Raw genomic sequence first — 13,947 nt, forward strand, 5'->3', positions numbered from 1 at the left:
TCACTTGGGGAATATTTCCTCCAAAATGAGTTGAAACAAGAAGGGTTTTGTATAGTTGATTTTCAACTAATTTGAAAATAAATGTATTAGGACATTCCTTATTCAGAAGTGTCAGTCTTACTCAAAATCTCACTGCAGTACAAAACTCAACAGCCCACAAAGTAATTCAGCATAAGTAACCACCCTTGAATTGAAAGCTCTTGATACCAAGTCCATCTATTTAAAATACTGTTTATTTGTGATTTTACATTAATTAGCATTACATCTAAGAGCAATATCAGATAACATTTATACATTTTCCACATGACACAGAGGTTCACTGGCTCATTCTTTATGCCAAAGCAAGTAAATAGAGGCATTAGCAAAAGGTGCAAATAGTTCACTGTTGCATTTAAAAAATATTTATGCACATTGCATTCATTTTATATATATTTTTAAAAAGTAATGGAAAAGCATAGTTCACAGGTTACTGTTTCTACATACATTGTAATACAACATAAATGATGTAGAACATAAAAGAATCCTCAAATACAGAATTAAGCAACTGAAAGTTTCCACTAAGATTAAAACACTGATTCCAGTAGTTAGTGAGATCTAGAATGAACTTTCCAGGCTCCGTTTCAACTTTGCATCATCATACACTCACAGTCAAACAGAACCAGCCCCAGAACACACTATAATCAGTGTAATTTTTTACACACCAACTCACCCTTCAGAAATACTTTGGATTATTTTTACCCACTGACTATTTTGGATCATTGATTTTACATTGATTTGTGACATGACTTGGGTGAAAGGGGAAAAAAAACTATATTAAGCCTAGGTTTAAATTTGTATTTACATTAGAAAGAAAGTTAACTGAAAAGATAAGAAAAATTGGTAAAAATTAAGAAGTGGTAGTTTTCTCACAGTGGGGGTGGGATTAGACCCACTGATTTCTTCTTGTGCTGCCTTCTGAAGATACACAAGTTAAAAGGAGGATTTGACCCTTTTAAAACTCAAATATCAACTAAGAAATACAATGATTTTGGCAGAGAAGCAGAATTTTAGAAATTTGGGACACACGTCAAATAAATGACACTTCAAATCCTATCATGACTATGAATCATTATCGAACTAGAATTCTTCTTCTCATGACACCTCTCTTGTTCCCTTCATTTTTCACTTTCTCTCTCATTCTTTTCATTTCCACTTGGTTACTTTATGAGGGCTTCTTCATTCATTAGCGATACTAAGAGAAAAATACATTATAAGGTTCAAATACGAATCCTGTTATGCCTTTAAATGCTCTAATCCCCTTTTGATACCAAGTCCCTGGATTCTTTAATTATATTTAAGTATACTTAGTACCAAGCAGCCTCAAATGTGCTCTACTGTTAAATGATTGGCTAATATGCTTAGACACTTTTATACTGAATGGTATACAAACATCTCAACATACAAAAATCTTTTTTGCCAGAGTTAAACTAAATAACCCATGTTATGTGTATAAAATCCCCTCTGTTGAAAAATAAGGGGCTTTCTAAACTAATAAAAAAGGAATTTTTCAAAAATTATAGTTTACTAAAATGACGTGTTTTTTTTGCAAACAAAGTTACTTCAGGTGAGGAAATTTTATACTATGAATAAAATTCCAAATGAATCTTTTCTTAAATTTAAAAAAACAATTATGTGCCAGTGTATACTAATGCTATAGATTCTTATCTTAGAAGCTTTTAAAGCATTCTGTTAATGCCCATTTTAACAATGGGAACCCAAAAGGGACAGTCAATAATCATGATAAAAAACTATAATCTGCTTACCAAGTGAAGCAGGTTTTGAGAAACAAAAATTCTCTCACTTGTTCACTGGTAATTTCTTTCCAACAGATATTACGTAGAAGGCCTGAAGTAATTCAGACAGATATCTGTTTGTGGTGATTATAATAATACTTCATGAGGGCAGAGCTAATCAAAACTAGCAATTGTTTAAAAATTCAAAACCTTTTTTGGACATACGAAATGAGAGATGAATTTGAAAGTGTTTTTCATAATATGTTTTTCTTTTAGTAAAACCTCTTTCCAGTTCTTAAAGTCCAGTTTGCTACATACCCCCAATCTAATCTACCACTGCATATTAATGATCAACTTAAATGTGGTTTTTAAATGTGCAACATCACATTGTAATAATAATAATTACAAAAAAGACTTTATTTAGGCTTCAACTTTCTCCTTTTTTTTGTTCTTTTTCAGAAAAGAAGGAGTGCGGAATTTCTTCTTTTTCTTGGATGGTGATTTTGAAGGTGAGCCTTCAGGTGACAGGACTTCTTCAATTTTTTCTGGAGACTTAATGGTAATCTCGATGTTTTCTATGGTGGTGCTTGTAGTTAACCTGCTCACTCGCTCAGCAAGCTCGTCTTCAACACCATGCACGTCATCCTTGCCGTTCACTATCAGGACAGGCATGTCCATGGAGATGAAGCTCTTGGAAAACAGCTCATGGTTTTCTACAAAAGGGGAGGATTTTTAAATTTTATATAGTCAACATCCTTGTTTTATTTTACAAAACTGACATGTTTAAGCAATGTACTTTAATTCCAATAAAGATAGATCATTATTTTAATAGACTATGGGCCTATTAGCATAAAGTTAATGCTCTTAAGTGGTATAAAGAGGACAAAGTTGTTAGACCAAAGAATGAAGGCTGGATAAGTCCAGTTTGATGACTTGACAGTTTCACTGTAAAGCAAGTCAGTATAAATGAGGAAGACAACATACGTACATTTTTCTTTAATTTTGGGGTCACTGGGCAATCAAAATTGAAAAAGATTTCATGCTTCTGATTGAAAGACATATGACAAACCAATTTTAATTTCACAAGTTCTTAAGAACTATAGGTTCCCAATATCCAGATTAAGGTAAGTCAATATAAATGTTGAACAAAAGTAGCACCCCATTTAATAAAAAATATAAAATTATTGGGAGCTTTAAGTAAAATCCATGGTAAACTTACTGTATCAGGTGTTCAATTTCTTTATATGAAGACAAATGACAGAGGGACAGACTCTAAAGATTAAGTCGGTGAAGGCTATGGGAAATTACATTGAATACCTTCTAATTTTTCAGGGATATTTTGCGGTGACTGAGTTTGAGACTGAATTTGTGAAACAGATGAAGCGTCATCTGAGAGTAATTCCTGCTCAGCATCTGTTGGATAAGAGTTTAGTTAAAAGCCATGCAAAACAAAGAAGCATAAGATTTCAGCGAGGTTAGTGCATACATCAAATACCTGCATACACAGGGATGATAAACTCCTCAGCAATGAGCTGAGCATGCTAACAGTTATCCCACATATCGATAATTATGCAGTAAGAGGAGGTTAATGTGTTAACATTTCTGGCTGCTACTGGTAATTTTATACACATGCTTTAAGGAAGCATGGCTATTGGAAGCCCGGGCAAATGATATGTATGCATTTAACTTTTGCTAGAGTGTTAGAAAACCAAAATACATTGAGCAGCCAAATGAAAAGAAATATGAAAGCTTCACCAATGATGCTACATTAATGAGGCAGAATGCCTCACTGAATTTTTGATCAATATCCAATTAGTGATTCCTGTCAGCAATATTAGTGAGCTAATTCAGGTCATAATGAACGTGGAAGAAACTATAAAGTTATATATAAAAGGTGATGGTTCTATTGTGCAATATTTGTTACCTGGCATCTTTAGGCTTTCAAAAAATAAGAGATTAAAGAGGGACATTTTACAAAATACAAAAACAGAGAAAGTTTCCAAACTTATGTTAGAATAAACAAGTTGAATAGTATCACCTAACATTTAGTGTAATTACATTAATGAGTCAGGATGACTTCCTTTTGTGACAAAGACACTAACACACTGATAAAAACTGTTCCCTGGATGATCCAGATGTCATTAGTTCTTTCTACATGATATCTAACTGGGACAAAGATTCTTTAACTATCGGTTCTGTTTTGCATAAAAATTTCAACTGCATGTTGAAGATGCTCTAAAGCAGAGGCTCTTACCCTCTTTTGGGGTTACAGACTTCTTGCCCTCCACCTTGCACCCTTGCCTTCCTCAAATCTGTATTGTACAAAATTAAGCATATATTTTTCAGATGGCTCATGGACTGTCTGAAGCTTATCCAAAGACCCAAGATTGAGAACCCTTGCTATAAAGAATCTCTTATTCTTGAGAAAAAGGGAGCTAATATTCAATTGGCATTTTCATGAACAATTCTTAAATACAAGCCTTGCTTAGGGTTCTGAAGTCAGATAAAAGCAACCTCACTAGAGTGCCCATGTACTTAAGGAAAGTCACATAAAAATTCTAGCAGTTTGCTTTATATTTTGATTTTGAAATTAAATATTGACATCTTAAGACATCCAGTAACAATAGAGATTTTACAAAGCATTAAAGCCACATACTTATTAATCTATAATTATGTCAAAGTAGAAAGTTTTTTTAAAAAGCCACATATTCTGAATGTTTAAATCTATTAATGTATCTACATTTACTCTAGCTAGTGATTCTTTACTCATCCGGGGATTTCACTTTACTATAGAAGACTTTTTGCTAGCAATCAGATTGCTTTCTGAGGAAAACAGTCTTCTCTACATGTTAACATAGATGGTGTGTGGTAGCTACTTGCATTTCAGTCCTACTTCTACTCAAGTAAGGACTGGGAGAGAGGATATGGAAAAACTGATTGTAAAAGGAACATTAAAAAAAACCCCTGACTGCTCTCTATCATCCAACTCAAGAGGCTCTGTCAGCAGTGTGGCTATCCTGGGCTTAATCTCAAAATGAACTAACCTTCCAGTCCTTGCTGTTTACGTTCAACTGCCTTCTTATACTCTTCAAGTTCTCCTTCTGTGAGATGACTGAAGGGGTTGGGAGGAGCTGGTGGGGCATGATCGTCATCTTCAAACTGCATGGTCTTGCAAAGAAAAACAATGGCTTGTTACCAAGAGCTTTACTTATATCTATATATTTATTTATATATATTTACATATATACACAACTTCATACACACACACTTAAATGTATATATGATGTTTGTGACGCCCCATCTCACAACAATCATAAGAAATGATAAAGTAACGTGCTTTGTTTAAAATATTCATATCAGATTAATGCTTTTAGACTACTGATCCAATAGACTAAAATTGCCAGTGATGTTTCCTCAATAAGCCTGCATAGGTCAATTTTAATAACTCTGAAAAAAAACTAAGCCAAGTTCTAGAAAGCTTCATATAACTAAGAAATATCTTAAAAACCAAGAATTTCAAAAAGCCTTTGAAAAAAGTCTTAGAAAAATGAAACTATACCAAAAGAACTTTAAATGTGCTATGAAAATAAACTTGTACCTATTTGCTCTAGAAAATAAATTAATGAGACTTACAGCTAAACCTGGCAGATTGAACCCATGCATTTAAAAAAATTCCTCCCAAAACCCCACTAAAATGATAGTAAAGGAACAACAACAAAAAAGTATAAACTTTTAAGGACAAAAGAATGGAAGATGAGACAACAGAGGATGAGAAGTCGTAACACATTGTTGGAAGATGGAAAGCAGGTGGAAGAATGGGTGGAAGAGCTGAGAAAGTTGAAGCCTTAGCCTTGCAAAGGAACAACCTGCTCATTTGCCCTGTGGAGGCCTGGTAAGGCTCAGGTATCACAGAAGGTGCGGTGAAGAAAAGCTGAAAAGCGGGGACAAGTTAGAAGTGTAAATAAGGAACAGACAGACTCTCAGGTCCCCTTTCCTGCTCCACACAGCTGAGCATTTACTTCTTTCTCATCTCTGCAGAAGATCAGAGGCTTATTCTTCAGAACAACTGATTAGGGGACACAAAACATAGCTGAGGGTTCCCAGGATGATGGTGGGAGACTGGCAAGAGACTAGAGAATTCTCTGGATAAATTAAATGACCCCAGATAAACAACTACAGATACTAACATTTGGGCATTCCTGAAAGAATCAACCTGGTCCACATCCAGTCACCCTACAGTGGAGCTTGCCAGTTCCCAAGCTCTGCACACACCTGAAGCTTCTGACTAGCTTTCAGTGTCTCATTCTTAAATACAGACAGACTACCACGGATTTCCAGACACTTGAGGAAAGTTTCCAACATGGAGGAAACCAGAATTAAGAAGAAAAAGGGAACTCAGAAGAAACAGACAATAAAGGCAGCCGAAGAAAATTTAAAATTGATTCCCTTAGAGCAATAAGAGAAAATACTGTATCCAGAAAGACCAGGATGTTATTTAAAAAGAAAAAAAAAAAAAAGGAACATTCAGGGAATAAGAAGTCTTAAAAAGTAAAAAAAAAAAATCAAAATAGAAAACTAAATAGAAGGCTTAGAAAATAAAGTCAAGCAAATCTCCCAGGAAGTAGGATTAAAAGACAAAGAGATATAAAATAGGAAAGAAAAAAATCAGAGGCTTAGTCAAAGAGATCCAACTAACAGTATATATATATCCTGACAGAAAAAGAAATTGAAGGGAAAAGGACTACTTACTGAAGAAATACTTTAAAAAATTCCCAGAACTGAAGGACATGACTTTGCAGACTGAAAAGGGTTACTACATGCTAAAAGTGGAGACTAAATAGAAATTACTACAAAGCACACCATCATAAAATTTCAGAACAGCAGGAATGTAGAAAAGGTCTTAAAAAAAAAAAGCCTACACAAAGGTACACGAATCACAATACTCTCCTACTTCTTAACAATGATGGAGTTAGGGGATAATATGGTGATGCTTTTCATTTTATCTGTAAACTAGAATTCTGTATCCATTACATGCACATTTGAAGGTAGAATACAGGTTTTCAGACTGTTACCTCCTATGTATCCTTTCCCAGAAAGCTATTAGAGGATGCGCTCAATGATAAAAGAGTAAGAAAGGAGTCTCCTTTCTTAAGTAGGAGACATACGATGCAGGAAACAGGACTACATGGTGAGAAGCACAGGAATCCTCAGGATGGGCCTGTACATCTGGCCTGAAGAGCACCTAGTCCAGATCTGGACCAGAATGACAATGACAAAGGGCTAGAACTGAGAGATTACCTGTTACCTCTGACCCTATGGAAAATAATATTAAGAAAAGTTTGGGAAGAACTAAGCCCAATGTATCCTAAGTACTAAGCCAATGAAAAAAGGAGGCAACTTTTTCTCCAAGGGGAGAAAAGTTGTATAAGAAAGGAAATGTCATCATGGGATACTACCTGGCTCAGCAGTAAGCGTTTAAAAATATAAACACTGAAAGCTGACTAGACAAAACATTGTGGTACGACCTTACTGGGAGAATGAAAAAGGGAAGCCTTGTGTAAACAGGCTAAGTCCTCATAGTCCATAAAAGAAGTCACTACTGTCTTTCATTAATTCTAAGATGCACTTTTCTCCCACATTTTCTGATCGTGAAATTGGGATTCATCTTATAATTGGTTTCTTACAATTAGGTTTTTTTCTCTTTTAGTGATACATAAAATAATGGTACTTCTCATAGTTGATGAAATAGATTTGATGAAATACAGCTGACGTCTAAAACTGATAAACCAAGAAAAAGCAGAATAAAGATGCTCTTTAGAAACAAAGGTATATGCTAGAATAAAGTCCTTGCCCCTAGAAATTGGGAACTGAAGGTGACATTTTAAGTCTTGGGGATTATTTGACTTTTTAACTTGTGTTTACATTAACTTTAGTAAAGACAGATATTCATATTTAAAAAGCAAAGAAATTAATGTGAAAACAAAGATCATATTGCTTTATGGACTTACAGAAGGAGGCTTATCCACAACAATTCCAGCAAGCAACTGAGATTGTGGTCCTGCTGTTTTCAAGTCATATCGATTTTGTTCTCGAATCTGAATTGAAAAACAGTAACAAGTTCTTGGGGGCAACTCTGCAGGTGACCTTTGGCTTACTATTTGACCCCCCCCAGGGTAAGAGCCTCTTTAATTCCCACCTCCACAAAGCCCTCTTTTACCATCATAACAACTCACATTAATCTCCTCCACTCTTCTTGATGTGTGATTTCCTATTGTCTTACATTTGTTAGAGGACTACATTTTTCACTAATACAGCAGAAATATGTCTAATACTTCTTCCCTGTACAGCCCGCTCACCAGAAACTAGAACAGAGCTGGAGGTATTCAATACAACCTAAAATTATACAGAATTAAATTTCAAATTCTTCTGTATTTAAACCTCTAAGCTTAGCATTAATCAGATTCAGTCACCAGTGATTTAAACATAAAACAGCATAAAAAGGCCTCCTCTAGTCACAGAAGATCGACCATGTCTTACCTTATTTCTCTTTTCTAGTACTTCATTCGGGTTTGTGTTTAAAGGAACAAACTGATTTGGATCTTCAATTTTGATAGGTGTTCCACTACTAACTTTTGAAGAGTCCTCTGCTTTCATCCACTAAAGAATCAAAAATTTTCTAGAATGAAGCTTTGTGTTAAGGAAATATGGTAGGTTCTTGACAACTGTTTATTGACTCCAGTGGGTGGGTGCATACACTGTTAATATTTTAAAGAATTTCACTGAGTAGTTTTTAGTGGTCAATTAGTGTATCTCCCATACTAGTTAGAATCAGCATTCACTTAAAAACAAACAAATGTCATTACTAGTCACATGAATACTAAATTATGCCTATTTAAATTTTTTTCTTTTGGCATTTTAAATATGTTGGTGAAAATATTTCAAGCATATAGAGCTTGATCTCACATTAACTCACATTCAGAGTTGCCACCTGCATTCAAGTTTTAAGTGATGATGGCTAAGAAGTCATCAAAAAGGACTCAAGAAATCTCTTAAGATTTAGTTTTCCAGATTTCATTTTTATTTTTGGCTGACAGAATGGGCCAAGCCCCTGACCAGCATTTTACAAAGGGGATAATCTTGTAGTAATCTATAGTATAATGGCACCACAGGGGTGGAAGAGCCTTAAATAATTCTTCTCATTTACCCATTATATCCCTTAAAGAAAGCTAATATTCATCAAGATTAATGATAACTGGCCATTAGTTTCTGTCAATAAAATTAATTCTGGGAAACTTATGTTCTTTTACTAGAAGATAAGAAATCAATATAGACTAGGGGAAAAAAAAACTTTTGACGCCTAGGTATTTCCATATTAAATACTACTGATTTATATGATAGGATGAACCAATTTTGAGTATCTATAGAATATTTAGTGATAAGCACTCCAAAATTAAACCAAATCTGAGACAAAATGCTGAAAAATTTAAGATAACCTGTATCTTTATCTACAAGATCTTGCCTATGTGCAGTAATTCGCAAAATCTGGCACCGTTAGGTGTTGATAACTTTTATAGTTCTGATTCACAAGTACAATATAAACTACAAAGCAGTATCATGCAATGGGTAACACTGGGCTCCAGAGTCAGACTGCCTGCATTCAAACCCTGATTCTACCATTCACAAATGATTAGTTAATCCCTCTGTGCCTCAGTTTTCTCATCTATAAAATGGAGGAGAAAAACAGCATCCTTTCCATGTTAGGAGAAGTAAATGAGATAATTCATGTACGGCACTTAGAACAAAGTGCCTTGCACAAAGGTTACCTGATAAGTTATAGCGATATTATTGTTAATGTTATATTCTACTTCCCCAATATTTTCAACATAGACCATTCAATTCATCAGTAACTAGGCAAAATATTTAGTAAAGGCAAACCACGTAAAGTAGGGGCATACTGTGATTTTGGTCCTGGGACTGGTCTCCCCATTCCGAGACTCCTCAGGCACATTCACTTTCATGTAGGTATTTGGTGAGTTCAGCCATCTTGTTTTTTCACGCTGCTGCCTCTGTGCCATGTATTTGAGAGGAGAGAGTGGCACTGTATCATCTTCAAAGGAAAAGGCAGTCACAGTTGCTGGGATCTCCACATCACTCTTGTGCCTAGGCTTTTCTCGAATGAGAGGATGCCTGTAAGCATAGCCTGTTCTATATCCCTAGGGGAGGGAAAGACCACATTTGAAGCTATCAAACTTGTACCAAACACAGCATTTAGAGTCTAATTCTTTAAACAAATGATTCAATAAGACCCTTTTACAGAAAAACAAATAAAGGGAAGATCCTTCCAAACTCCACATAACCTCCACATAACACTAGAGTTGAAAATTAAGCAAATTTCAAGATCTGGTTAAAACTGATTTCAGCTGACAAAGCAATTTCCACTCACACAACTGTTCCTGACAAAGGTAATTTCAAAACTGCTCACCAGAAACATTTTCCTAGATATAAACTGGTTTTCTGGAGGCCAAATCTCAGTGCTCATTTAAGTATTTGTTCCTGGGTCTGAAGGCAATCTGCCTTCTGACTATTAGTGCAAGAGGCTAATAACTAAGATAAGATGAGAGTTGCATGTTTCACTGATTCTTAAAATACACTGAATTCCTTCCTAGGGTCACACTCTGGAGCAAGGAGCGTGTTCCAAAACCAAAGGGAGATGGAAACATCTGCTCTTGAATCTGGAAACATGAAATCAAGGTTATGTTCAATTTTTCACCTACCAAATTGTCCAGAGTCCTCATCAGCCCTTCAAACTCAATCTCGCCAACCTTCCATTTTTGATGGGAACCCATATTCACTCCTCCTCCTCCAGATGCTGCCACAGTGTGAGTGGAAGCTTTATACTTCTGAAGATCCAGTACAAGCAGATTGTCTACTCCACCTGCCCCTGCTAATGCCCGCACCTGTAATCAATGGCAAAATATAGAGGCACAGGACTGTAAAGACTAGAATGAGTATTTCACTTTTAAAGAGGCATAAGGTTGATTCAGCAAATATCTGTAACACTTCCCTCCGGGCTGCCAACAAAGAAATACACTTGTGAAAGCAGGCAGCTGAAGTATCTTTTCCATCTATCTATACCTTCCAGGACTCTGACCCTCCCTGATGGAAAACACATTTAGAGCCATACCTTTTAATATACTTGAAGAAACTGAATTCTCTTGCCAAATTTTAAAGTTCTTTCCTTGTAGTTTTCCCATGGCAATCCAGTTAATACTTTTGTTGACAGTTATAATTTTAAAGGAATATAAACACTATACTGTGAATTTAAGAATATTTAGGCAGAAGTCAGCTCATTATCTCAATATAATTAAGCTTTTCATAGCCTCATTTGAGAAGAAGAGCGACCATTAAAGCAAAAAAGAAAAAAAAAAAAGGTGGTTGTTAAGACAAGTTGGTAGAAAAAGTTTTTTCCCCCTTTTTTGCGGCCTTTCCAATAAATTCAGATTATTACCATTTACTTCAAGAGAATCTGCTTGATTTTTCTTTCTTTTTTTTTTTTGAAAGACTTTTTAAAAATTAATTAATTAATTTATTAATTTATTTATTTATGGCTGGTTGTGTTGGGTCCTCGTTTCTGTGCAAGGGCTTTCTCTAGTTGTGGCAAGCGGGGGCCACTCTTCATTGCGGTGCGTGGGCCTCTCACTATCGTGGCCTCTCGTTGTGGAGCACAGGCTCCAGACGCGCAGGCTCAGTAATTGTGGCTCACGGGCCCAGTTGCTCCACAGCATGTGGGATCTTTCCAGACCAGGGCTCGAACCCATGTCCCCTGCATTGGCAGGCAAACTCTCAACCACTGCGCCACCAGGGAAGCCCTTGATTTTTCTTAAAGGGGGAAATTAGGGCCATTAAATGCATTCAGCTTCTCTGGGGAAAAAGTGGCTAATAAGTAATCCATTATAATAATGAGGCTGAGGCTGTGGCATCGCTGGAAACTGCATGAGTTCATAAAACTTCTGGCACTGCTCTTATACTTTTTATAAAAGTGGCCACAGCACAGCTGATCTCTGATAACTGGTAGTCACCTTTGTTTCTCAATTAGCACCACATCACTAGAGGGTGAAAATGGAGAAATGTGCAACTATACCATCTTAAAAAGTAGGATTATGAGGAAAATGATGTTTATGAAGAACTTAGATTTGGTGTGTGTGTCTGTATATGAATTTTAATTTTCTTTCCTCCTGTTTTCAATTCAAGAGATACCTCAGTTGACCCTTTTTTACTCAAGTGAAGCAGAACTTCTCTTAAAAGACAAAACAAAAAGCCACCAACTGATAGAACTCTGGAAATAAGTAAACACAATACCCAACACAACAAATAACAAAGCAAAAAACAAAAAAAGAGGGGGGTAAACAATTTTTCTTACCTGAATCTCACAGGCTATCTGCACATTAAAAATGTAATGAAAAGCCTCCTCAACTGTTTCTCCAAGTGCTACCACACCATGATTTCTGAGTACCAGCACCTAAAATAGAATCCCAAAGCAATCACTTTAAATAACTGGCATAGCTCACACTGCTTTCATCAACAGTAACAGCAACAAAAATAGCTCCTTAGATAGAAACTCTACTACATACCTTACAACTTGGCCCCAGAACTTTCTGCAGTTGAATTCTCTCCTCCTGTTCATCAAGTGACCCTTGGTAGTCATAATAGGCGACATCTCCCAAGATCAGGGACTCTTGAGAAATTGGAAGGATCCCGCACTTCATGGAGGATACCTATTTGGTTGGGTTCATGCCAAGATAACACACTTAGTTACTAACTACACCTTCATAGGAACTGGATTCTTCAGTCAGCTCAGGAAGCACTGGCCTATTCACTGTGTTCACCATTCCAGCCCACCTCCCACTTTAGTTCTTCACTTCTTCAAGAGAAAAAAAAAAAGACCTTTTGGGGATACTACTCAATTTACATGCTGTGCCAGATATTAGGAAAGAAGCCTTGCTCTAAAGAACTCAATGACCCCATTATTAAACTGATGAGTTCAAAAATGCAAATGCTATCTCTCCAGTTGTTTCCTAGAACAGTAGCATTTACTCCAAAGGGCCTTTGGCTTTCTGGATATGCAGAGGATTAATACTTTGAAAATAACTTCAAACGGTGGGGTCTGAAAGAATGAAGATTATAAAGTATCATGTAATGAAAGCCATGAAAAACTACACTTCCCAGGGTCATTGTTGATTTTGGCCCTTCAGTGACTTACAGCTGCCGTTGCAAGGGTATGGATGTGTATCACACACTTAACATCAGGACGTGTTGAATAGATTGCGGCATGGGGACTGAAGCCTGTGTGGTCAATTTTCAAATTAGTACTTCCCTGATCAACCACTTCTCCTATTATATTGACTTTCACCTGGAAAAATCAGAAAGACACAGTTAACTGGCACACGTGCATCAAAGTTTCCTGTGTTTCATGAGCTAAACCAGGGGGTGGCAAACTTTTTGTCAAAAGCCAGATAGCAAATATTTTAGATTTTGTGGGCCTCTGTTGCAACTACTCAACTCTGCCACTGTAGTATAAAAGCAGCCACAAACTACTGTAAAAGAATGGGTGTGGCTTTGTTCCCATAAAATTTTATTTACAAAAACAGGTAGTCTGCAAGAAAACTTAGCATTTAGCAAGAAGCACAGTTTCCAAGAAACTGAATAACTTAAGCTCTTCACTGAAGGTCTGGATAAGTCTGGCATTTACTGAACTGGCTGGAAAATGTTCATTTGCTAATTAACACTATAGCACCAGAACCAATGTAGTTCCTACTTTTCTAGAGGCCAATGACAGTGGCTCGGGGTACAATCATGGACAAATAAAATACTAGAATGTCAGACCCTATACTCACACCAACTGAACTTTGTTTAAATCTAGCTATAAAATATACAGACTTGTGTGTGTGTAGTTTTTTAATTTTTTGTTTTTTTTAAAGAAACAAATTACAGAGAGTTCAGGGTGAAAAAAATCAAGATTCTCTTCAAAACAAGAATAGGTTAACTGATTAGACCAATTCATTTATTAGGCTCTTCAACTACCCTGTTTTTCTTGAACACTAAAGCTTTTCTTAAAAATCAACATTAGCTTTCCAAATTCTTCCCTGTTCACTAGTAAATGTTCTTCCATCCATAC

The 13,947-nt window shown here is 36.0% G+C and overlaps 1 protein-coding gene across 7 annotated transcripts in view; it reads right to left on the minus strand.

The window, feature by feature from the left end:
- Window positions 1-215: 215 nt before the first annotated feature.
- ADD3 (adducin 3) overlaps window positions 216-13,947 on the minus strand; it is a 128,764-nt gene continuing 115,032 nt past the window's right edge. For 5 of the 7 annotated variants that reach the window (XM_036828722.1, XM_036828721.1, XM_036828726.1 and 2 more), the window contains exons 6-15: window positions 13,033-13,182; window positions 12,404-12,547; window positions 12,193-12,291; window positions 10,547-10,729; window positions 9,728-9,985; window positions 8,310-8,429; window positions 7,781-7,867; window positions 4,817-4,940; window positions 3,090-3,185; window positions 216-2,485 (exon numbers count right to left, since the gene is read on the minus strand). In XM_036828722.1, coding sequence (XP_036684617.1) covers window positions 2,193-2,485; window positions 3,090-3,185; window positions 4,817-4,940; window positions 7,781-7,867; window positions 8,310-8,429; window positions 9,728-9,985; window positions 10,547-10,729; window positions 12,193-12,291; window positions 12,404-12,547; window positions 13,033-13,182 — 1,554 coding nt within the window. In that variant the 3' untranslated portion in view covers window positions 216-2,192. The remainder of the gene's footprint in view (window positions 2,486-3,089; window positions 3,186-4,816; window positions 4,941-7,780; window positions 7,868-8,309; window positions 8,430-9,727; window positions 9,986-10,546; window positions 10,730-12,192; window positions 12,292-12,403; window positions 12,548-13,032; window positions 13,183-13,947) is intronic. The other 2 variants (XM_036828727.1, XM_036828728.1) reach the window with 1 other exon arrangement.

This window comes from Balaenoptera musculus, chromosome 16, assembly GCF_009873245.2.
Source record: "Balaenoptera musculus isolate JJ_BM4_2016_0621 chromosome 16, mBalMus1.pri.v3, whole genome shotgun sequence".
NCBI lineage: Eukaryota > Metazoa > Chordata > Mammalia > Artiodactyla > Balaenopteridae > Balaenoptera > Balaenoptera musculus.